The sequence below is a fragment of the Clarias gariepinus genome, chromosome 5 (genome assembly GCF_024256425.1).
Source record: "Clarias gariepinus isolate MV-2021 ecotype Netherlands chromosome 5, CGAR_prim_01v2, whole genome shotgun sequence".
Lineage (NCBI taxonomy): Eukaryota > Metazoa > Chordata > Actinopteri > Siluriformes > Clariidae > Clarias > Clarias gariepinus.
Genome location: NC_071104.1, coordinates 26,807,501 through 26,833,884, shown reverse-complemented (window position 1 = coordinate 26,833,884; position 26,384 = coordinate 26,807,501). Strand labels below are relative to the sequence as shown.

At 35.4% G+C, this 26,384-nt stretch overlaps 1 protein-coding gene across 5 annotated transcripts in view; it reads left to right on the top strand.

Annotated features, from left to right (window-relative positions):
- Positions 1-2,447, top strand: part of grb14 (growth factor receptor-bound protein 14) — a 60,467-nt gene extending 58,020 nt beyond the window's left edge. For all 5 annotated transcript variants that reach the window (XM_053496387.1, XM_053496386.1, XM_053496388.1 and 2 more), the window contains one exon: positions 385-2,447. In XM_053496387.1, the coding sequence (XP_053352362.1) occupies positions 385-531 (147 nt within the window). In that variant the 3' untranslated portion in view covers positions 532-2,447. The remainder of the gene's footprint in view (positions 1-384) is intronic.
- The last annotated feature ends 23,937 nt before the right edge of the window (positions 2,448-26,384 follow it).

Below are 26,384 nucleotides of genomic sequence, written 5' to 3'. Positions count from 1 at the left end.
GTACTTTTTTTTTTTTCTTGACAACAACAAAGTGCAAAATTGAGATGAAATTTAGCATTAAGGCAGTCCACATAATTTAGTCATTTTGGAGAATCTCATCTTCGGTTAATGTTATAAATGAACATTGCGTAAGCCCATTGCATAAGCCACAGGCTTTAGTTCATATTAATGTCTGCTGAATACATTGAAACCCAAACTGTCTATTTAATGCAGGTATTTGATTGAATATTCCGACGAATATTCCGACGATCGAAAAATACGATTTAGCCATTTGCAATGTGGACAATAGAAATACATTTAATTTGTACTGCAACTTCCTTATTAGCGTATATGTTTTTGCTGTCAGATCAATGAAATAAGTGTCTTTACGGTTGTGTGTGTAAGGTTGAGGATGACGGCGAGCTTTTCTACAGCCTGGATGATGGAAACACACGCTTCAGTGATCTGCTACAGCTGGTGGAGTTTTATCAGCTAAATCGTGGAGTGTTGCCCTGCAAGCTTAAACACCACTGTGCCCGAACCACCCTGTGAACCCAGCCCAAAACCGTTGTCCAATCACCTTTTGAGCTGTCAAAAAAAAAAAACAGCAACTACTCCAACCCATTCTACTCCAACTCCAAGATCATCCAGCTCCTTTCCCACACTTATACACCCCTTCTCGTCCCTCTGCCAACCCTGAAGTTCACCTCTGACCCCTTTGCGCTCCATCACACGACCACACACATTCACAGGGTGACTCTGGACAAATCGACAGCGCAGCTCGTGCCTTGGACAGGAAACTCACACAGACTCTTCCTGTCTAGTTTCAATGTTCACTCCTATGTGAAATAATGATCATAAGCTGTGGGGTGCTGCAAGATCAAAAAAGACTTTAATGGAATTGAAAAGGGACTTGTTAAGTGCTGAGGAGTGTATGAGAGTCCACTCTGAGACTGTGTTTTATAATAAGGCAGGATTAATAGCTCTTTATGAAGAAGGTTTTGGTCGATTGTACTGTACAAAAAATGTAGACATTGCAGCTTGAATGATTTGTATGAAGCTTTCGAATTCTGAGGTGATGGGAGAAGCTAAAGTAGCAACCTGTCAGTCAGAGGGCTGACAACTTTTGTGTCCATATTATGTGAACAGAATAGACAGACATGGTACAGCCATAATCACACATGCACAATAAGCTGACACTGCTGGTTTTGCCAGCAGGAAGAGGGCCTTCAGGGGATGTAGACACCCTTCTTTGAGCTTTTGGGTATAATGTTAAATGTTTATGTCTCCTTGTTAACTCATGTGACGAAATAATTCAGGTATTTTCTAAAAAAAAAAAAAAATGTGATATGTGTAGTTTGTTTGAGAGGTGAGACTTTTCTCTGTGCATGCTGTAGGCCACATTCTGTCCAAATGCAATGGGTTGTATTAGCATGAAAAGGCAGCTGTCAGTGCTGCTTTACACACTCCAAGCAGACATGCACACATTCTTTTGGTCTTTGCTTTACCAGAACATGGAATGTACATACACAGAGACATACACACTCACTTTAAACACATAGAGTACATATGAACATAATATACACACACAGCACCCTAGATGCTGGATCACACTGTAAGTGGTTTACATGCTGAACATTAAAACTCGGACAGAATGTGTGAAGTCACTTGTTATCAATAATTGAACAAATCCAATTTTATATTAAAATGCATATTTTATGGATACTTGTTATGATTCAGGTTCTAGCGTTTAACCCCTGAAGTGGTAAGTTTCTGTTTTAAGAACAGTGAAGATGACCACTACAATCATTGTCTGGCGATGTGCTGTTTCTTCAGGTTGTGAGATTTCACCCTCAAACCTTCCCTTAAGAAAACAAAAGCTATTAGTGATTTTGAATCACATGTAATTAACATGTTGTACTGTAAAAAAAGAAAACAACAACAAAAAAGCTAAATAAAGAACACTTGATAAAAAGTTTTAATACTGTAAAAACATTCATGCATTTGAGTTAAAAGCCAGGAAAATGTTTCTTTCTTTGCTATGTCTTGTTAGGTCTTGATTTTGGACCATGCTTATACAGTATCTTAGGTTGCAATTCATATTTTTTTTTAATAGAAAAGCAAACAACTTTTCTGTCTGTGTGTAATATTGAGTCATGTTTTATAAACTTTAGTATGCAAAATTAACCGACCTGAATGATAAGTTGTTTTATATTCCTGGATAAAAGAAAATGCATTTAGATAGGTCTTGATTCACCATGGTATTTGCACTGTAGTCGAAACACTGGTAACTTTTCATTTCCGATGCTGAGGGATGACTGTGACTTTTAAATCCTTTTGTCAAAGGAGTAGATTTATTCCCATGCTTCTGCTGAGAAGTGCTCTGCTCTTTTGATACAGGCCCTGACAGTGTGGTGTATGTGAATGACACTGTTTATATATGTCTCCTATAAAACTGGCTTTGTTCACCTGCCTTTACACTGTCATTATTAACACGTGAACTCATCAACTATTCATGCTCCTGATTTGAAGCACGGAGTACTGTAGAGTATTTAACAGTACACATTCTTCCTTCGTGTATTTTTGTAGTGTTTATGAGGACTTCTGTAAAGTCTTACAGTATCATCATTTTCTTTTTGGCCTATTAATCATTCTTATATGTGTTTTGTGGGTTTATTATGGGTCAGATTGCTTACTTAAAAAAGTAAGTAATGATGTGAATGGAAAGAGATATAAAGAGAAGTTTAGGAGTATGCAATATGCACATATAATGATGATGGGTTTCTGTAGTTATGAATTTTTACAGATCGTGATGAGCCTCATTTAATATATAATTTGTTAGATGCAGTTGCAGATGATGAGGAATTGAGATCTTCATAGACATCATTGTTTATGATCTGCATTTAAGCACAAATTGGGTAATCTACATGACATTTAAATTGGCTAGAGCAATTATTAAAATTTACATGATTCTTAATTATGTCTCTTTCAGGTCAAATCTAGCAACCAGCCGGTAAACATGTCATAATCATACTTTTTTTTTTTTTTTTTTTACATATTTATTTATTAATTCATTAGTGTTAAGGCTTTAGGATCTTCAGCAAGGTTTCAACCATTGCTCATTTTAGGCACTTAAAATCTCATGCTCGTTAAGTGAACCATCAATAAATGTACCACACCACAGTGAGCGAGACACACAGATTTTAAGCAAGGTCGATGTGATGGCACCTCGAAAAAACCTGCAGAGAGTCTCTACCAATAGAGTGTTATTAGCACCAACAGGCATAAAATATTCATGGCTTCCTGAATAATTAATGAACAATCAGTATAGTATAAAAAGAATTTGGGCCAGTGGTAAATTGCAGTGTCTCACACCAAGCAAACAGTAGTTTGTACTGAAACTTATCATCATTATCCCAAGCTCAATACTCAGTTAATATATATACATAAATGACTGGGCAAAAAAAAAAAAATATATAATATATATATATATTTCTTTAGAGATTTTTGATGACAAAACTTTCTCCTTTTAAATAATTTTTTAAATCAACTTTAAATCATTTGAAAAGAGTTATTGGTCTAAGGTAAAATGTATGCAAACACATACATTTTATATGACTGGGCAAAAAAAAAAGAAATATATATATATACAGTATATATATATATATATATATATATATATATATATATATATATAATGTATGTGTTTGCATACATTTTACCTTAGACCAATGACTCTTTTCAAATGATTTAAAGTTGATTAAAAATATTATTTAAAAGGAGAAAGTTTTGTCATTAAAAATCTCTAAGTATTTCACATATGTCCTGGGCCTTTATGTACTACAAACGACATGCTGTTGAACTCAAGTACTCTATTTGCTGGTCAGAATGCAGTCTTTGTGCAACCACCTTCAAGCCATTCTTTTGGCTTCTAAGTTAAGTTTCTTCTATTTCTAAGTCAAGGCTTAAAAACCATTTATCACCACCAGACACATCTTTGAATTGAAGAATGTACCTTTTTACTTGGTGCTACAGTTCTGTTTACTTCTAAAGGCTTTTTTATTCACCTTAAGAATACATTTCTTTATTTTGGCACAGAAAGAAAATTTGAAATTTTCTGACTTCATTCCACAAATCAGAATTCTAAAATGATCTTGCTTCGAAATTATATTTTGAGGCTTGTATGCCATACAGATCCAAAAAGGATCTTTAAATATCAGTGCAGTTTTACACGTCTTTCATAAAGTTTATTAGCTGCACGATTTTTGTTCGGTTTAAAGCCAGCAGTCTATCATACTTGTATAATGTGAAGTGATTGCAATGAATGATGTAAACCATATGGTAGCATGCATGGAATTATGTTTTCATTTGTTTTTGTTTTTTTGTTTTTGTTGATTTTGAAATTTCCAGCAGATGGCAGTAGATGACTTGCTGAGTCTGCAGTTTAATTCATTCAGAATGCCAGCACAATATTGATTGTAGACAGCTTGAGTTTTGAAGGGTGCATGAGCATTAAAATTAATAATTTTGGATGTAATTATATCTAATAACTTAGATGTAATTATATCTAATACCCTTTTTACATAAAATTATCAGTGCTATTTTATTTAGATATATAGAAAAATTGCTCTATATGCTCTGCAACCAGTCAACAGACAAGTTGCACAGTTTCATTAAGCAATTTTACAGGTGATACAACAATTTTTAAATAAAATCAGATAATCAGATATATTTAAATCTCAAGCAGATAGTTATTATACATGATAAGTTATCATATCTATATTTGTATTATGTTTAGATTTATATGTAGTTAAATAGTATAATGCATACTATGCTATTACATTTATACTCCATTTATTTGAATTCATATTTCTATTAAAAGACTATAATTTCTTCATTATGAAAAATCAGCTATACTGTAAGTCCTGGTCATGTTGTTGGGGATCAGGCCATAGGCTAATGTATAAAATGCTTTATAAAAAATTGTTGTCTGATCTACAGAATTAGTAAAGTAGATTATCTAAACACATAGTACTGTAACTTAAGTGTAACTTAAGCAACAGAGTAACTCAAGCACTAACTGCATATCGTACTGTGTATGACTGTGTATGTGACAAATAAAATTTTAATTTTAATTATGTACACCATTTATAATATTAACAACAACAACAACAACAATAATAATAATAATAATAATAATAATAATGATGACAATTTCAGTCACTCTGGCTGAATTCTGGAAAACAACCAAAGATTTTAACTAAAGATAAAAAAAAAAAAAAAAGCTTTAAAAAGTGTTTCCTTGGATTTACTTTATTTTCAATTATATTAAAAGCACAGCATTTTATTTTTATTCAGCGCTGTCTTTATTTTTGTTTATTTTCTTACGTAGCGGCATGGTGATGTAGTGGTTAGCACTGTCGCCTTGCACCTTCAGGGTCTGGGTTCGACTCCCGGCCAGGCTCGATTCCCGTCTCTGTGTGCATAGAGTTTGCATGTTCTCCCCATGCTTGGTGGGTTTTCTCTGGGTGCTCTGGTTTCCTCCCACAGTCCAAAGATATGCAGGTTAGGCTAATTGGCATTCTCAAATTGACCATAGTGTGTGTATGTGTGTGCCATGCGATAGATTGGCACCCTTTTCAGGGTGTACCCTGCCTTGTGCCCTAAGCCTCCTGGGATAGGCTCCAGGTCCCCACGACCCTTATTACAGTTTAAGCAGTATAAGAGATGAGTGAGTGAAAGAGATCTTGCTCTTACTTTTTTTTTTTAAATGCTCTTACTTTTACTATTAAACATAGCAGAAATTTTTCCTGTTGATTTTTGTGTTTAAGTAATCGCCGCAAATGTTATGATTGTTTTCCAAATAGTGTTTTCTCATGTTTTTTTACTTAAAAAATTACAAATTTAAAAATTTAATATATTTGGCCAAATGCTTTCGTTATGTTATTTTTCATCCTTTACTTGACTTTTTGACTGCAAAGACTATGTCAGATAAAGAGCAGGTTAACAAATGCTAATAGGAAAAACTGTTGAGAAATGTAGTTAACAAAGCAAAAGTGAGTGAAATAATCAGTGGGTTTTAATGAGATGAGTAAAGAAATGACTAAGTATAAAAAAAAAAAATTTGGTTTTCACAATGAGAGACTGATGTAGACAATGCTGATTTACAGTACATGTACATAAGTTTTTAAATTCTGTCTGATTAATATTTATATACAGTATTTATATGGAATTTTTTTTTTTTTTATTGTGATTTAAGGGCTAGGGAATCTCTGGATAGAGAAACATTTCAGGTCAGAAAACATTTAGATTTTAAAATTTAAATAATACTAAGTAATAATACTTTTTATATCCATAAGACATGTTACAGATTATACAGATTTAATTTGTTAATGTAACCCCCCCTCCCACACATGTTTCAACACCTGTATCTACAGTAGTACCTTCTGATAATATGGATATTTCACCTCTCCTCTTCCCTGGCCTCTCTCTCTCTTTCTCTCTCTCTCTCTCTCTCTCTCTCTCTCTCTCTCTCATGTAGAGACTGATATCTTAAATACACCCCCTTCTTTCTTACATGGTTTGCTGCTGTTAAACGCTCTCTTGGATGTGTTTCTACCATTGATCCATGTCTAGCTCCAGGGCCTTCCACAGACAGCAGCTGTCAGAAAGAGAAAAAGCTGCAGCTCTGGAGTAGATGCTCCTTAATGAATTCACCATGTTAGTTACAGCCCAAAGTGAGCTATGCCGCTCTGAGGCCTTTCTGGCTACAGCGCCCTCACTATCGGTCAGGAGAAGTCAGAAGCTCTGTATACTGTAGCTTGGCCAAGGGGAGGCCGGGAACAGCTGAGTCCTGAATTAAGGAATGAAATTGACTTCACTCTTGCTCTTAACTGTTAGGCTACATGTGGCACTACAGTATGTGAACTTCTTGCCATAGTACAGGTACAGTGATCTTGTCTCTCTATATAAATATATATGCATAAGGAAAGGATTGCAATAAAACTTGACTTAGGCTGGTAAATGACCCCTTGACTGGACTAGCCTGCAGCCTGAACACTGCCTTATAAGACTTTCCTTTCTACTGTTAATGCCACAGTTAATGTCATCTAAGCCCCCAAGGTAGAGGATGAACTACCTTCAGTTTAGGTAAGAATCATAATAAATGCGCACACGCACACACACAAACAGAGAGAGAGAGAGAGAGAGAGAGACATATGGAAAATTTTAAATAAAGATAAAAATATTTGCTACACACAAACAACCTCAATTTTTTTTTTATACATAACTGATTTAAAAGCTCAAGTCAACAAAATCAGCTCAATCCTTATTTTTATACTTGTACAGTAAATCTAAAATACATGTACAAGTTTGAAACACTGTCTTTGTGTCCTAGTCTTGTTTTTTTTTTTTTTTTTTTGGAGACTCTGCTATCTGTTTTTGTATGTGTGTCTATGTAGCCTACAGTACTTAATTGATTATTGTGATTGTTTTCTATCTAAAGTCTAAAAAAAAGTATTATAAAAATCTTTTTAGCATCAGCATTTGTTTGTTAACAAAAAACTCCCTCCAGTAAACAAAACAATTCATGAACTACATCAGAATTTCTTGGAGCCATGTAAAAAGGAACAGCAGACTTTCAATCATTAATTAAACTATGAAACTAAGAATGCTTAAATGACATATAACATGCTTCAAAGAACAACAGATGTGTGACATGCAGAGACAGCAATTTGACCATATGATTTGAATTATAAGTTATTGTTTCTTTCAGTTATTAACATAAATAAATCACTTATGCTGAATATCCATAATTAAAATCAAGTTAAGCCGCCTTAAAATTGATTGATAAAGGGACAAAATTACAATATCTAACCAAATATTCTACTATAGATACCAACATCTATTTATATAATGGACCAAGCACAATAAATCCTTAATCAATACATCTTGTATCAGCAACTTGTTACTGAAAACTTGAATATTTACACTATTTTGATGGGTTGATCACTTTAAACTATTTTTTTGTTTAAATGCTGTACTGTCTCTCACTGATAAATTATTTCAAGTTAATTGTAGTGTTTCAGAGTAGGCTCTCTCATCTGTAGGATAACCCTAGTTTTTTTTCTCTCTCTCTAACCATTTCTGAGGTCTTTGGATGGCAAATACCTTGCTTTGTTATTTGCAAGAGTAACACAGTTTCTGGGTTTAATAATCAATTACTGAGAGTAATTCTTCATGGAGTCACTAGAGAGTCATTAAGTCTCAAAAGTCAATGAGAAAAAAAAAAAAACTTATGGTATTCTTTTCAAAGCTCTATTTTTAAATAGCAGAGATTTGGTTTTATGCACTCTGTGATGTTCTTTTTTTTAAGCCGCCCAATTATAAATGGACTTAGAATTGGAAACAATTTTAAGCATCAGTATGTTAGAGTAAAATGTCTTATAAAGGTGTTAAATGATTATTGATATTAACCTACAGTAGGTGCATACGTGGAAGTTGTTTTGCTTAATTTTATATGATATGCAGTGAAGTTCAAAAGTCTGAGACCACACTTAAAATCCAGGATTTTTATTTCAAATAGAAAATAAACAGAATGCTTTAGAACAAGAAAAACTGAAACCCTACTGTTCAATACTGTGAATAATCATGACTCTGCATTCATTCTTTTAAGACACAATTTAAATGAAAGCATATTTGTTCTACTGATCATGTTAACTCCTTTGTACATAAAGTCAGATTTTCCTGGAGACTTATCCCTATGTATCCTTCCAGGTGACACTCTATTGGATATAATATTACATGGATAATTTACACAAATTATTACACACTTAAGCTGTCCAAGCCTGCTTAAGTGTACAAAAAAGTAAAATATATATCAAATAGATATATTAAATACTAATAAATTATTGAATATTTAGATTAGATTCTACCTTTAATTGACATTTTTGCTCATAACCTAAATTATAAAAAAGTAATAAATTAGAAAAGAATGCAAAATTTGTTTTTGCATTTTTTCTTTTTGCATTACAAAATACTGAGTTGCAAGGAATGTATGCATAGAGTAATAAAAAGATTGTGTATAAATGACTCATTTGTTTAATGTTCAGATTTAACGTTTATTGCAACCCCTGATTACACACATAATTTTCTCTCTGGTAGTGCATCCAATTTAAACTACATGAGCATGCATTCATTGAAATAATCATTACAGATGTTATCATAATGATAATAACTTTAGTCATCATCATTTTGTCATCACTGGTCTGTATCATCAACCTATTTATGTCTCATAAAATACAACCTTAGATTGGATATAAAATACTTTAGTAAAATGACAATAGGAAAATGTATTTAAAAAATGTATGTGTCTGTAAAGTGATTTCCATTCTTTTGAATCTGTTTTCAAGACATTTATATGCGTATGCTGACATTTACTGTATGTTTGCATTCATTACAACGTGAAGACAAAGAAAAGTTTGACCTTAAATTCATAATGCCAGATAAAAGAATAGGGAAAATAGCACTTAAATGAGCGATGCAATCATGGCGAAAATGAATACTATTACTACTACTACTGTTTCGACCACAACTACTACTACTTCTATTAATACTACTACTACTACTACTAATAATAATAATACTATTACTACTACTACTACTACTAATAATAATAATAATAATAATAATAATACTACTACTACTACTACTACTACTAATAATAATAATAATAATAATAATAATAGTGGCATACATACGTGGGGAAATTTTATATTTTTGCACATACTTCCCACGCATGTACACAACAATTAGGAATTGCATATGTAATTTGATAGCAACACTTAGAATTTAATTTGTATATATTAGTTAAGATATGACCACCATAAAGAAAAGCACAGTGAGCAGATCATCAATTCCTTCATTTCCCAAACGTATTTAGTATTCATTGCGATATTCTACAGAAAACCTCCAATCTATAAGCTAGCATTACCTTAATTGCTGCAGTGTGTGGCATACTGTACACTAACAATATTTCTAATCCTAAAATGTCTCAAATGATTTGATTTCCTAGCCTTGCCATATTAATAAAAAAAAAATCAGGAAAATACTTTTCTACATAGAAAGAATGATTTCCTGTTCCAAACATCAGGGGATCTATTGTGCAGTCTCTGTGCATCTTGTAAAAATGTAAATCATGTTCTCTGTTTCTATTGTACACCTGCTACACAGAAGAGAAACTTTGTGATTGTAAGCTTTATAGAAATATGAGCTTTATGGTATAGCTTTGGTGAAAAAAGTCTTTGCAGTATAACAAAAAGCATAATGTATTTTGAAACGTAACAAATTGTGTTTTTTTTAGACCATGACTGATCACCAAGGCAGAAAATGTCAATTAAGTAAATTGTCAAATAAGTGTCAGAAACTGTCAAGTTGGTGTGGACAGCAATAGATTTTATGTGTAATGCATGATCAGATGATGCTGTTTATCCTCTATTTATTTTTCTGAAATAACTTCATCCCGGTCAGACACACAGAGACACTAGTCCACTGCAGGGCATGACACAGAAACACACACACTCCACACACACTCCACACACACACACACCACATCTCCACTCACACCTACGGCCAGGCAATGTTTATTAGCACGGGGGAACCAGAAGTACCCAGAGAACACCCAGGCAGACATGGGGAGAAGTATGCACAGGTCCAAATTTAGAATCAAACCTCAGACCCTGGAGCTGTGAGGCAGCTCAGGAAATAAAAAAGGAGAAACTTGTATATATATTTTTAAATTGCTACAGTGCTGTTCACATCAATCTAGACATCACAAGTCACCTTTACTGAAAGAACTGACTGACTGACTGACACCCCGCTGTTATAGCATGCATGTGTGGGAGTCATGTAGGGCATCTGTAGGTGGTATTGTAAACCTAACCTGTAGCTCAGTAGCCCATCAACAAATTAAGAATGTCTTAAAAAACCTTAGACTTTATATTTTATCACAAAAAAATGGATGATTCAAAATCTCTCTATAGGGTATATTTAAACAATCAACAAGGTAATATTTGAGTAATAAGCGTGCATGTATTAAAAAATAAACCTAGGTGGTTCAAGTTTCCAGACAAACAGGACACCCATGACAAAGGTTTCTTTGTCCTTACTAGTATGAGGTAAAAGTGGTTTAATTTGTGTTTATTCTAACGTTTATATTCACACTCTCTCTTTATAATGCTTATCCTATTCAGGCTCATGGGAAGCCAGACTGGGGTGGCAGTCCATTGCAGAGCACATGCATGCACATACTTACTCACGCGCATACACACTCATACACTACTGGCAATTTGGAAACACCAATTAGCCTAATATGCATGCCTTTGGACTGTGGGAGGAAACCGGAGCACCCGGAGGAAAACACACTAAGCAGGGGAGAACATGCAAACTCTACGCACACACACCCAAAGGCGGGAATTGAACCCTGCAAGGCCACAATGCTAACCTCACACCACCGTGTCGCTATTCATATTCATGAGTTCACAATTATCAGCAGATTCATGAAAGTGATTACTGAGCTAACAAAAGAATAACACATGCAACAGATTGATATTTTAATCTTAAACACTTAGAGGCATTATGTAGCCTTATTGAAACATTTTATTAAACGGTGTAATTTCTTCTACGAAACACCAGTTTCAAAATAACTGGGTTCCTTAAAATGAACACTTTTTGCGATGCATGCCCTGGAAACAGCAACAGGAAGAGAAGTGAAGGAAGAGACAGCAGCAAGTCTCTCTGAAAATCGTACAACATTTTACATCATCTGTATTTTTATGTTTGTGTACGTGGACCATTTGTCTCAAATAAAATTTTTGGTTGCATAAAAAAAAAAGAGTTGCTATTGCATTAGGGAAGCTCAGTTTAACAAGGTGAAGAAATAATTACAGTAGATAATAATTTGAATAACTCTTAACAACCAATATTTATGTAGTCAGTATAATTAACTAAAAGTTCTGTAACTCTTCTAGTAATGTAATGAATCAACGAACAACCGATCCTGAATCACTGGCCATGGAAACGCTGTCACTGTCGTTCAGTCACACTACAATGAACATGCACAAACTGCAATACGCTCTCCATGTGACTTTCTGAGAAACTGTTATGGCGCAAACCATGTTACACTTTCATGCCTGTCTGATTCAGGTAACATTTAGTAAATCAATTCAACATTTGAGTGGAGAACTAGTCTCATTTTTAAGGCTGGCCATGAAATCTAGAAAGTAAGTCCATACCAAACTCTTGCTCCACATGCAGCAGGAACTCTGACAGTGCTACTCTGAGTTTTCTTTCTCCCAAATTCACTATCTATCCTCAGACAACCGCCTGGCTGATGGGTGGTCTGACATGCTGACGGGTGAGCGGGTAGGTGAGTGGGCAAGAGACCTGAGTAGAGAAGCACTCATAGTGAGATTATAGGAGGTGGTTTGGACATTGAAGACATGAAGAGGAGACAGCTTGAAAAAGAGATAGATTGCTGTTCCAGCTGATCAAACAATAGGATGAGAAAGAAAGGAGGGTCAGTGGAGGCACAGGTGAAGAGGCTGAGAAATATTCAGATAGAGAATAGAGAAGGAAAAAGAAAAAGAAAATCCAAGAAGTCATGAAAGTAAAACAAACAGTAGGTTTGTGACACCAACATACTGTGCAAAAACCATAAAAAGTTATTTTTTTCTTTTATTCTTTATTTTTGTCTGACCATCGAGCAAAATGATTTGTGAATATACTGTAGAAATTACAAAAATATTTGTGGCCTGACTTTTTTCCTATTATTTAGCAAAAAAAAAAAAAACCTTATAAGGTAGTTAAACGTGAATATTTATATGCAATTCCATCATGCGATTATTAATTATGTAGACAAACTGGAAATATTTAAAAGGATAAAATAATATTTATAAAATAGAAGATAAAGATAAGTTGAGGTTTTATATATGTATATCTATATCTATCTATATATATCTAAATCTATATCTATCTTTATATATATATATATATATATATATATATATATATAGACAATGTCCTATGTTAATCTGTAATTAATTGTAGTCCTTGGTTTAGGCACATTAAGGGTTTAAACAAGCAGCCCACTTATACCCTATGTGTGCATACTGTAAGGCCCATTTACATGTGTGTGTGCGTGTGTGTGTGTGTGTGTGTGTGTGTGTGTGTGTGTGGCAGATGGAAGAGAGAAAGGAAATGGTTCATTTCTCTGAGCACTCAGGAGTGGAAGTGGAGCAGCATATGTTGGGATTTGAATAGTCAATCGATGAATAACCCAAAGCACTGTTTCTTCTTTTTTTTTTCCCTGCTCCCTCTTTCTCGTCTTTCTGGACAGGCTAGCGGAACAGCAGTGCTGTGCTGGGAGAGTTGGCCATCCCTAAAGTACTAGGCTGTAGTTAAAAATATTTACAGCGCCAGGAGGTATTTAGAGAAATATTCGAAAAATTCAATACTGGGCTGACCTCTCACTGGGCATTCACTGCCTCTCTCTCTCTCTCTCTCTCTCTCTCTGCTTTTGCTCTCTAGCTCAATTTTCCCATATCTATCAGAATAAAAAGGAACTTCTATGCATTTCTGTAGACAAGGCTAAAGCTGTGGTTAAATGGAAGTCTAGGTTTAATGGAAAAGCTATTCCATTTCTTATACCTATGTCATTTTCAGACAACACTACATGAATGACATTGTCCTTTTTGAGGGTTTTTTTAGTTATTTAGGCAACTTTTCAGCTATTTTTTGGTCATGTATTGCGGACAATTTCATTTTGTTAGTATATCTCTGTTACTCTTTATACGAGTTCTTTTATTCCTGCTAAGCCAATGGGTCCAATTTGTCAGGGTTACTCCTTATTCATTACGTGCTTGAAAAGACTTGCATTAAATATTAAGCACATTTGTTGCAAAATCCTCTATGTATTCAATTCTTTTGCAAGAAAAATCAAGCAGTGATTTGTCCATTATTCTGTTTTACTGTGACTACTAATGCAAGCGGAATAGAACCAAATATGATTTATAAATGATATTGATGTTTGTGTTTATGAGTGGTTATTTTATATGTTTCTGCTTTACTGTCTGTCCTGAGCTTGCCTTGTTTCACATCAAGATATCAGTTTAACGCTAGAGGGCAGGCCAGAACCAGCCAGAATGTCGAATTTGGTTGAAGCCTTTTCAGTCCTGATCCTACGTAAGTAAAAGTTTACATAAATATTAACTATACAGTAACTGATTTGTCTTGCTCTTTATTGACGAAAAAATACTTTTTACTTTTACTTCTCAGAGTATTAACAGGTGCTTTTTTATTATTATTTTAATAAATCTATGTACTATAACAATTATGGTTATTTTAAAAGATCTATGTAAATATGTGCTTAAGTTTTGATAAAACACAAAGTGTGTGTGTGTGTGTGTGTGTGTGTGTGCAGCTCAGCATACTTGAGAGACAATTTTGAGAGACATATTTTTACACGCTGATATAGACATGATCAACCCCTCCGCCGCCCACAAACACACCCTTAAAATTTATTAAATGCTTTTAATGTAAATCGTAAAACAATTCTACTACTACTAGTACTACTATTAATACTACTACTACTCCTATTACTACTACTAACATTTTCTCTAGTTGATAAGTATAAATAAGTTTAATATCTTAATGATGGCAAAACATGATCTCAATCTTACCATTTTAATAAAAGCAGAAATATTTTATTATTAAGAATTACCACTGTATAAATTTGTATATTTGACAAAGGCTCCAACCGTTTCTTTCCTGCTCTAACTCGTCCCTCTGGGGTTATTAAGCTTTATTTAAGTTATTGCTCATATTCTGCATTTTACTTCCATGTCTCCAAAACATGACAACTAGCGGGACAACAATGCTAATATATTCGGTGGAAGCTGAGGGATAGGGAAGGATTGTGAAGTGTGCAGCCAAGTGAAACATGAAAGGTTCCAGACAGGATGTGACATGGTGTCGTTCAGCTTTGCACAGATAAAAAGCACTATCCTCGCCAAACCCCCTGCAAGTCTTTTCTTCCCTATGCATCAATCCTCAGCAGCATCCAAACCACTCGCTCTTAAACCGTTCACTTTCGGAGTGTTTATACAGAGCTAAAAACAAGGCTGACAGCTTATCTGCACATGCAGAGACTGCAACTACTGAGCAGCCACTTATTACTCTACACAACCCTCATTAAGACTTCTTGTTTTTATCTCTTTATGATTTCTCTCTTTCCCTTCCCGTCTCTCTCTCTCTCTCTCTTGCTCTCTCTCTTACACACACTCTCTTTCTCTTTCCTTTCCCTGGCTGGCAGCAGAATGTCCTTCACTCAGTTGATTTATGGTTCAGGTCTCTGACTTGTTAGATCTATCCGCAATAACACAATATGGGCCTGTCCCCAATGTCAGCTCCAACAGTCGCTTCGGCTGATGCTTAATCCTCCCTGTCTGCTGTTATCTCTGTACATTTTTAAAGCACAAATAGAACTTGTGCTTAAAAAGCTGTCTTGCTTTTACTGTGAACATTTAGCAAACACTCGCTACTTTGTTTGTTTACGCTGCACTTGGCTTCCGTGTGTGGGTTGAATCAAGGCTAACCCCAAGCATATCTTGGCTCCTCCAGCTTGTATAGCTAACTCTCACACTTCGCTCCTTCTTACAGGACGACTTAATTGAATCCAAGTTCAATTCGTCTGTCCAGATGCTCCTCTGCGCAATAGCACAAAAGTACCGGAGCAGGTGTAGCTGCATTAATGCTTCTTTTCCATTAAAGATCTGGCAAAAGCTGATGTTTTGGCTTTGTAAACATTCTGTTCATCCCCCCCCCCACCTCTGGATATTATTCTGATCGCTGCTGAATTCAAAAAAAATTTGTTTTTGACCTTGGTGCATATCGCCTATTGATACATCTAAGAGAGGTCCAGCCTACTGTGTGTGCATGTTCCTCCGGCCAGCGAGAGAGAAAGAAAAGGAAACAGAAAAAGAGAGAGAAAGAGAAAAAGAGAAAGAGAGAGAGAGAGGGAGGGAGGGAGGGAGAGATCTGTGGGTTTCTTCTCTGATGTGGACACAGGCAGAATGGCCGTGACCCCTGCGGCCTGCAGCTTTTAGACAGCAGGGTGAGTAAGTCCCCCCCTTGCAGTAGACGGCAACACAAAGCATGTTTGGCCTGACTACTGTGCTGTGTTCAGCTACAGATATGCTGCATTCATGGCTTTTCGCACAGGGCTAATGGCCAGGCTGTGTGCCGCCTCTGAAATGAGCTTTGTAATTACTGCCCTTAGACACTACGGTGGACGCAGCAGAGCCGCTTTATGGCGCCGCACCGTGTTTTTCTGTCAATAAGGATTGATGTGGCTTTCAGCAACGTGTAAAAGACCTGTTGTCACTTTCATTACCTGAGCAATTTTTGTGTAATTCATTACTGAAAAGAAGTGTCTTAGGCTTATACATGACATTGTACATTTCATTCGACCCCAGCAATGCGATTTGTCAACTCGAAATCTAAAGTGAATTTGAAAAGGATGCAAATGTCAACTGATTCAAGACAAGAAAATTTTTTAATCGATTTTATTTAAAAAAAAATGCATTTATTTATTCGTTTGTTTGCTTATAAATTTGTATTAAATTTTTTTAACAAAGTGCCCCCATATTGCCACTGTAACAATGTTAATACTTTTGCTTAAATTACATATAATGCTCATGACATATCTGCTTCATTTATTCTGATGTCGGAAAAGCATCCATGCTTGACTGGTAAACTATGTGTTAAGCTTTAGAAATAGTCCATTTATACCTTCCACTCTTCTAGGTCCAGCCAGACAAAAAGCAAATGTTGCTGGTGTGAAAAAGAGATAAAATACTAAACCCAAAATATATACGGTACATACTGCACCCATATGTTGTTACACTTTACTCCAGCCACATCTCTCATTTATACAGTTATGTGTATTGCAAGCCAAAAAAAAAAGATTGAATTTTATCCCCAATCTCAACAATGACAGTCTACAGATTTATATGACAGATATTAGTGTGTAAATCATCAAGGTAAACTTCATCATCAAGTTTTATGGTCACCGTATGGTGCTATTAGATGAATTCTGCTGAAACAAATGCACACACATACAATCAGCACAGTGAGTGATCCATGACATTGCAGGCTGAGGGTCATACAACATACTCATTTAACATGTGGCAAAAAGTAAGAAGTTTTGTTAAATTGTCAAATATCCAGCCAGACAAGATCAAAATGGCCTTCATCAATATCGGCGTCCGACTTCTCTTTCTGCAGAGCAATAAACTCTGACCCTGCAACCACTCGCTCAGTCCTGAGACGATTCGTCAACCAAGCATGTGACAGAAAGAGAGCAGGGCAAAGACTATGTGTGTGTGTGTGTGTGTGTGTGTCTATACAAACATTATAAAAACCTGATGTAACTGTATTTAAATAACCTTTTTTTCCTTCTTTTCTTTTTTCTTTTTTTGTCTTTAGATGATATGTACTGTGACTAAACCTCTTTTCTGCTTTTACTTTTGCCTGGCTCCTGATTCTTAAGACTGTCCAGGCACTGCACTTTATTCTGAAATTATTTGTCTCATGTTTTCCTCTCAGAGATTTATACATTGTTTTCAGATCCTCTGCTAGCAGGATTAGGCTTATTGAATATAATCCTAATACAGATTTGTGTTATTTATAATCCCTTATTTAAGATTAAATCCACTGATTTCATGGTAAATTGTGAAACTACCTATATATACAGTGTAATATATATAAAGATATGTTTACATTTGTCAAAAAAACAGTTGCTCTCTTCTCATACTCTCATACTGCATATCATAACAGCCACTAGTTCATTTCCAGTAAAGCACAGCGGCAGCAGTCAACCACTGAAATGCATATTTGGATTTAAATAAGCTCATTCTTTTAAATGAATCTGATGTTCTCCAATTAGTATTAAAGAAAATATGCTTTGCCCTTCAGCACAAGCTCTAAAGCTGACTCGTATTGACTTATCTTTGATCCCTCAGATTGAGGGGAAGTTGGTGTAAGCAGGATCATGGGGCAATATCAGGGTCAGATAGTTTAACCCTTAAATGCCTAAGTGTTTTGCAGCTGTTTATATCTCAGTTATAGACTTTTAGTATTTGTAGACTTTTCTGAATGAGGCCTAAAAAGCAGATAATCAGGTAACCAAATAGAGAGTGAAAGAGTAGACAGAAGAACAGAATCAACGCTAAGGATCACAAATAAACACATATTAATATTTAACTAATTATTTAATTTGAAATAGGGAATTAATTAATAAATACCCATTAATAAGTGTAATTAAAAACTGATATCATGTAGAGTCATTAAAGGAATTAATCACATATCAACATATTCAAATTCACAGCAGAATTCTCACTTTTCCTTAGAAATATACAAGTTAAACAAAAGGAAATATCAGTAAAAATGGGCAGATTTAAGTTAAAATAAACAAATTAAATTAAGTACATCAACAAGCTCAATTATTTTAAAACATAATAGCAATTTGTAAAGGCTAAAATAAAACAGAAAAAAAGGCTAAAATAAATGTATTTGTATACTGTGACTCACAGTATTATTCAATCCTTTACAATTATATAAATCTTTTTATTAATGTAGGCTCACCTAGACCAAGTAAACTGGGACACTTTTTAATGCACCCTACGTACTAAGGAATACAAACTGTTCCTATTTTTACCCTATAGTATGACAAATTATGATATAGAGATATTTTTGCCATTAGGGAACAAAATATTAGGCAATTTGTATAAAAATAAATCAGATTGTCCTGCTCTTCATAAATGGCACAAACAACAAGTTTAGTCGTGAAACTACTAGAGTGAGGTAATTTAGCACAGTATATTATAATATAATATAAGTATATATTAATAACTGGTAATGATTAATAAAATGTCTATTAAGGTTTACTTACCCTGCATTATTTAATGTATGTTATAACGCACAAACCATTACCTCTAGTATTAATAAGCCTTAAGTGGCATTATGGAAAGTACAGCAACATACAGTACCCACATTAGTAATTAACTAATTAAGTAAAATAATCAACACATCTTTAATTCCTTCAAAATGTAAAATTAATTCCACAATATAAACCAACATTATGGTTTATTAATTGCCACATTTGCAATTGTTTAACAACAAAAGTTGGAATAAATAGTAAACCAATATTAGACCAGAGGTTAGTAAGTTATCAACATGCTGTAATTTAGTTAATGTGGATTTATTTTTGCCACAGATTGAATAAACATAATTCCACTGAACTTCATTAACATTTAAAGCAGTTTAAGCAAGTTAAATTATTTGGTGACTTTAACATTAGTTATATTAAATAAATGCCAAAGTGCATAATTTGGTAATGTTAGGTAAATATATCTTAATGTAAAGCATTACCTATGTATTTATTTGAAATATGTTCATTTAAATCAAACCCCATTGAGAAGATACTTTAAGAGCTGTTTACTCTCAAACCACTGTATTGGTTGAATGTTATAAAAATGGGTGTGGGTAGAGTCTGTGAACGTAAACACTTCATTATATCCTAATGGAGTAAAGGTTAGTGCATTATTTGAGTATTGGTGTAGGCTTATTATTGTGGACATTAGAGGAAGGCATTATAAAAACAAGTAAAATAGAGTGGCATGATAAAGAGATAAGTGGAGGAGAATGAGAAAGAGGTAAAGGAATAGAGTATGAAGGGGAAAGCGGTAGTGATAAAAGGATATAGCTGAGTGAAGTAAGGGGAGCAATGTGGAGAGGAAAGGAGAGGAGAGGAAAAAGAAGTAGAATGAAGAGATGAGTAGAGGTGATAATGTATAAGGGGAAAGAACGAGAGAGATAGATAGAGATCAAAAATAAGATAAATGTGGAAAACGAAAGCCTACAAAAAACAAGAGAGGCGACAAGTAAAGAGGGGAAAAGAAGAGTGGGAGGACAGAAAAAAGAGGAGAGATTTAGTGATAAAAAGAGAACAAAGGAAAATAAAAAAGGAGAAGAAAATATTTTTGTGAAGTACAGGGAGGGAGGGCGAGTAAAAATGAGACAAAAAGGGAAGAGTTGGGACAGGAGTAGAAAGAAGAAATGTAGATACAGTAACATAAAAAATAAATAAAATACAAGACAGGAGGTTTGAAAAAAAAAAAATACACAGAACCACTCTATAGGCTCTCCCCTGAAGCCATATAGCTTCCACATAACCAAAAAGTGAGCGCTTTCTTCCCAGGAAGGGTTTTTGGTAAAGACCTTTTAGGAAGCTACAGTAAGAACTTGTAACTATTCATAAAACCACAAAGAAAGTATTTAAGATTTCTAAGAATGTACAGGGTAGATGAGTAGAGAGGACCATTAAGGAGACAAAGATGGAGGTGTGAGAGAAAGAGGACAGGTGGAGATAGAAAGAAATGTGAGAAGTATGATGCAGAGAGCAGAGGGAAGAGGTGAGGGGAACAGTTGTGAGGAGAAAGAAAAATATAAGTTATGAGAAGAGATAAGTAGAGGGGATCAAAGAAGAGTGAGGAGTGAGGGAGAGAGGGAAGGATATGGACACAAGACCACATCAGCACAGTGTGGATTTGTGTTACTGTGTTTTCAAACAGCTCTGGGAACAGAAATGGCAACTGTGTAGACTTCCTTTGTGATGCAAGAAATATGGTTTGCAACTCTGAATTTAAATGTATTTAAATATAATAAATATTTTAATGTAAAATTTAGTTATTTACTAATAGTTTAAGTATTACTTATTATTAATTATTATTATTAGTAGTAATATATATAAATAATTATTAATAAGTAATAATTTATACTACTTATATATATTAGCAGTATAAATTATTACTTATTATTAATTATTTAAAACTTTATAACCTGGTTGGTCCAATCAAATAATAATAATAATAATAATAATAATAATAATAATAATAATAGGCCTAATAATAGTAGTAGTATTCTCCTTAAAACCTGTAGTTTCGTAAGATGTTATTGTAAACCCCCTCAACCCTTTCTCGTGCCAGTGAAATTACATTCTGTAGAGTATTTGAAGCTGGTAGCAGCAGGCCTTGTGAAGCGTTTGCTCTCCTAACTTTGACACACTTTGGGGTAAATATCCTGTTTTGCCAAACACTGAAGTGAGTTGTTATTGGAAGCTTTACACAATGAAGTAGCAAAGTGAAGCACTACTTGAGACAAGGATAGCATTTCAAAGCTATCGACAGAAAACCATTTACCTCCCAAGAGCTTACAGCCTCTTCAGGGGCTTCACCGTTATCCTCAATGCCACAGAGAATTAATTCAGAATAACGAGAGTGTGTTTTTGTTTTTTGCTTATATTTTGTAAGATTTCCCATCAATTTACAGCACTCAACAGTGTCGTAGTGATGGCATAGTGAGTCATTTCCTATTTTGCACTGGTCAAAATTCAGCTACCATGTTTGTATGTATTCAGTTCATGTAAGGTCAGATTATATCAAAATACATATTAAAATGTCAAATTTAAGCCTATTACTTATATCGATTTAAAAGTTCATTTAAATTACTTCTATATTGGATCCACACTACCAAAGATATTAAAAGAAGGAAATGTGGCTCTATTCAGCAGTCCTGGCAAACTATAAATATTATGCTCATCATACCAAAGTCTTTTAGCTTGTAAAAGGTTTTTGTCTTTTCTTTTCTTTTTTCTCCATCTGGCTTTTCTCATTATATACGTCTAAGCACATCCTTGACACAGAGGGATTTCAAGATAGGAGACATAAAAATTCAAAGAGCAGAAGCCAAAGTGATAGAAATTCAGCACCATGCAGACAACTGAATAATAACATTAATGAAATTTTTACATTGACTAAAAGTCAGAGTTCGTCCTTCATTAATTTTAAAGTCACTCTCTCAGACTTGGAAATGTGTTCGGACAGGTGGCTCTTTTCTCCATCTCGGCATGGCCTCGTGGAGAAACCTGCTACCCCACAGACATTCTCTTAGCGCCACTCATCATTTTCAAACATGACAGCCATGGCTAACCTTTCAGCTTGAGACACACTTTACTTTTTGGTCTTCCACTTCACCACAATTTTCTATATCACCCTTTAAATTTTGCATTTTATGCATGCTGATGTAGCCCCTTGCATGCAGCTGCATATAAAACTTAGGTTTTGCTAGTTCTCACTTATGCTGTAACTGACACTGTTTAATTGGTGTTTCTGTGGAAAGAAAAGAGGTGTGTTTGAATGATGTGATCTCAGACCTTTTGTTGTGTGGGAGGCTCCTCCAAAACCCTCCATGATGGAAACATACTGAGGTGAGGAGGTTAATGCAGCAAATGCTTTGTGATTTTGCTGCTGAAGGCGTTGACGGGCCATAGACAGTTGTATTTATGGCCTTTGGTGTAGTCTTTCCTAATGTTCAAGGAAGTGAACAAAAAAAATGTTTAACAGTGTTGAACTGCCTTTTTTAACACAAATGTTTCAATCATCCTAAGCATTTCACAATGGTTAGAAATGGGTCACATTTGTTTGCCTGCTCTTTAGGTCCTTATTATAGTGTTGATTTATATAAAGTATACAGCCTTATGCATAACAAAGATAACCTGAAGAACTATGATTTGGTAAAGAGAACCAATCAAAGTTTCAGTTTACATAATGCAACAGTTTAATTCCACTCAACTCATTCATCCTCAGAAATCGTTTGATCCTAACTGGAGCTGTGATGGAGCTGGAACCCATTTCAGGAACAATGGGCATGAAGCGGAAATACAACCCTAAGTAGACCTGGTGCACACATCTATAGTCAATCCAGAATAGGCCAGTGGTTCTTAACTCTGGTTCTGGAGGACCACCTGCCCTGCATGTTTTAGCATTTTCTCAGCTCCCGGTACACCTGACCTAACTAATCAGCTAATTAACGGACTTTCCTTAATTGAAATCAGTGTGATAGAGCAGGAAAAACAATCAAATGTTCAGGTCAGGTAGTCATCCAGAGTTGAGAACCACCAGAGTAGGCATTCCACCGACTAGTAAATCTGAAGACTGAGGAGGTTGTAAGGAAACTCACAAAACTACCTGCTGCACCGCTATTATTCCCTTCAACTTCAGAAATCTACTGCAATTTAACCTTTTTGCTATTGGAAGCTTTTTTAAGATGTGAATGTATACATTAGGCTACAGGTTATCTTAATTTGATTTAGCCATATATTAAGATCTCTATCATCTCTACCTGATTTACATCATCCTCATAAAAGATATGAACATGTGGTGAGTGGCTGCTGATAATACTAACCAGTCATATTGTTGTAATTTTAAATATTAATAAAATTACTACTACTACTAATAATAATTATAATAATAATAATAGTAATAAATTCTAATACATGACTTAATATCCAATAAATCAACTGATACAATATTTGACAGCTTTTGGATATTGTCTAAATACAGTAACACTAAATGTCTTGCTGGTGGACAGTAAATAAAAGTAGGTAGATTCATTCTTTAAAGGAAAAGAATGGCCGCAGCGTTACAGACTAAATATAAAATCGAAAATCACTTAATTCCAACATCTATCGTGCTTTCAGTTGAAGAAATAGCAGTATAAACTGTTATTATTAATATCAAGGACACTTTAATCTCAGTCTCTGTATGTCTCTGTCCTCTTCCTTTCCTAGCTCACCAGGCTATTATCCCAACAGACACTTCTTTTTCTGATCAAGAGTCGCACGACTGCCTGCCTCCAAAGCCTTCTGCAATTATTCTGTCTTTCTTCTGAGGGTCTCATTCTTTCCCTCTCTGTCACTCTTCTATCCGGGCTAGAGCTCATCCCTGCCCATCTTGTGTTTAAGTAGCTTAGTCTATCCTCTGAGTTGCTGATTTCCTTGTAGGCCTGAACGTCCTTTAGATGTGATCACCTTCCTCCGACGCCCCCGGGATTAACCAGGCCAGGCCGCCGCTCTCACCAAGTCTCGCCTCTACCTTTGTAGTCAATAAAAGACTAACTAGAAAAGAATGAGAGGATAGGGGAATCAATCTAGTGGAAGCCACCCCACTGTTTTCTCATCATTTCTGGTGTCGTGTGTCATCTCTGACTGTAACTTGGAAAAAAGCACAAGCTCAGTATGGGGGATGGTGTGTTTTTTTTTCCCTTTTCTGTCTGCGTGTTATTCAGGGTTAAGGAAAGATGGGATATAGAGAGGATATAGGAGATTTTGATTCAGGGATTGTGGGGATAAATAGTGTTTTATGCTGTGTACATTCACACAGGAGGGGTGACTATTATGTGCTTTTGAGTACTCATAACACTTTAAGATCTGTGGATATGGACAGATGTGCTCTGCAGGATCTACTGTCACATGAACATGTGTGTGTTTGGCTGCTTAGTAACAGAGCCAGCTGGATTAGATGGGGATGTATACTTGATTTGCTTTGTGAAAGGATAGAAGTTGTGCTGATTGGCAGTATGCAGACCAGACCCACTCAGCAGTATCGTATTGTGATCAATACTTACGTGTAGTGCTGACACTCTAAAGACTTCTGTAGTGAACCAGTCACAGTCCATGCCATCTGCTATCCAGTTTAATATGAGGACATTCAATATGTTCTCTGAGGACAAGCTCTTGCCAATTTATTGGCTAAATCATGAAGGTTTTAAGATATTTAATATTGACCAAAGCTCTGTAGGTCTTTATATTTGCAATTAAACATAACAACTTTAATAACATTGCTAGACAGTTGGCAGGGTGGCGCAGTGGGCAGCATCGCCACAGCTTCAGGTTCCTTGGTTCAAACCCGAGCTTGGGTTTCTGTCTGTGTGGGTTTCTACTGGTTTCCTTCCAAAGGCAGATAAGTGGATTTTGTCCCAGGAGGTGTTAATTTCTTTTTATGTGTGCATGACTGGTGCCTTGAACTGGACTGACTTCCCATCCAGGGTAGATTCCCAATCCACTCTCACTTCCCTCTGACATCCTAAGGGACCCATCATTACCCTAACCAGGATAAAGCAGGTACAGAGAATGACTCACCATAGCTAACAATGCACTATGAGTGTGAGTAACATAATAAGGACAGCTGTGTTTTCAAACAAAAAGAAGACCTATAGGGTGCTTTCACACTACGGGCTCTGGCCTGGACCTGGGAACACCTAACCCCAAAGTCTGATATGTTTGCGTAATGTGAACACTTCATACTGTGCTCTAGCATAAATCAGTGTACAGTTCCTAAGTACTGTACACACTAAAATGTACTTGAGCGTGGTTTAATTCAAATGTGAAAGCTAACTCTATCTGATCACACAAGTGAACTGCTGCTTAGAAAACAACGCCATCAGTGCTGTCTGTCTTCATCTTTACAGTATGTGTGACATGCACATTCTGATCACATCTTCTGAATTACACAGCCATAGCTGATAAAGTAGGAAGGCAGGCGAGAGGGTCACTGTTAACATTTTCTCCATTTTCTCTGAAACATATTATGCATAGCACAAGTGCTTATTTTCCTAAACTCTTCTCCTCTTAGTGTTTATTGGTGACTCGCAAAACCACGAGGTTTATACTGCCACCTTCTATATTGGAGAGCGTGAAACCGATTGAATCCTGGTAAACTCAGGTTTGGACCAATAGTAGCAATGGTACCTGGGCAGGGTACGAATCAAGTGTGAAAGCCCTTTTGAAAGCAAATCTACTAGAGACAAAAATGTTTAGTAAAAGCTAAATGTTGAATTGCTATTAAGTTGCACTTTTATTGAAACATCAATGTATACAAACTGTGGCTTACAAGGACAATCAGTTGTATTATACGTGTAGGCTCTAAGGAAGTGCATGCATATGAGGGGAGGATCATTTGCATACTTTATGTGGCTCTTGATTGCAGGTTTGTAAAAACAAAAACAAATAAACAAATACATAGATTAGGATTTATTTATTTAGAAGTTGGCTATAGATTGGGAATTATCAGGAAATTTATTTAAAATACTCTTACTTATTGACTTACTTACTTGTGTGTGTGTGTGTGTGTGTGTGTGTGTGTGTGTGTGTGTGTGTGTGTGTGTGTCTGCCACTTTTCTGTCCATCTGTATGTTTTTGTACACTTGCATGCTGATGAGATGAGCCCTGTCATAGCTGGCTGCCTCTCCCTGGGTTTGTTTCCCAGACCCTTTAAAGCTCTCACATGACACAGTCATAAACAGTCTTGACGGGTTTGAGAGACTTGATCACAGCAGAGGGAAAAAAGAGAGATGTCCAAAACAAAGACAGAAACTTGGTTGACAGTTACAGTTCAGCTGAATATGTATTGTTCTCAAACATGGCAAGTGGGAGAGTGCATATTTGTTTCATG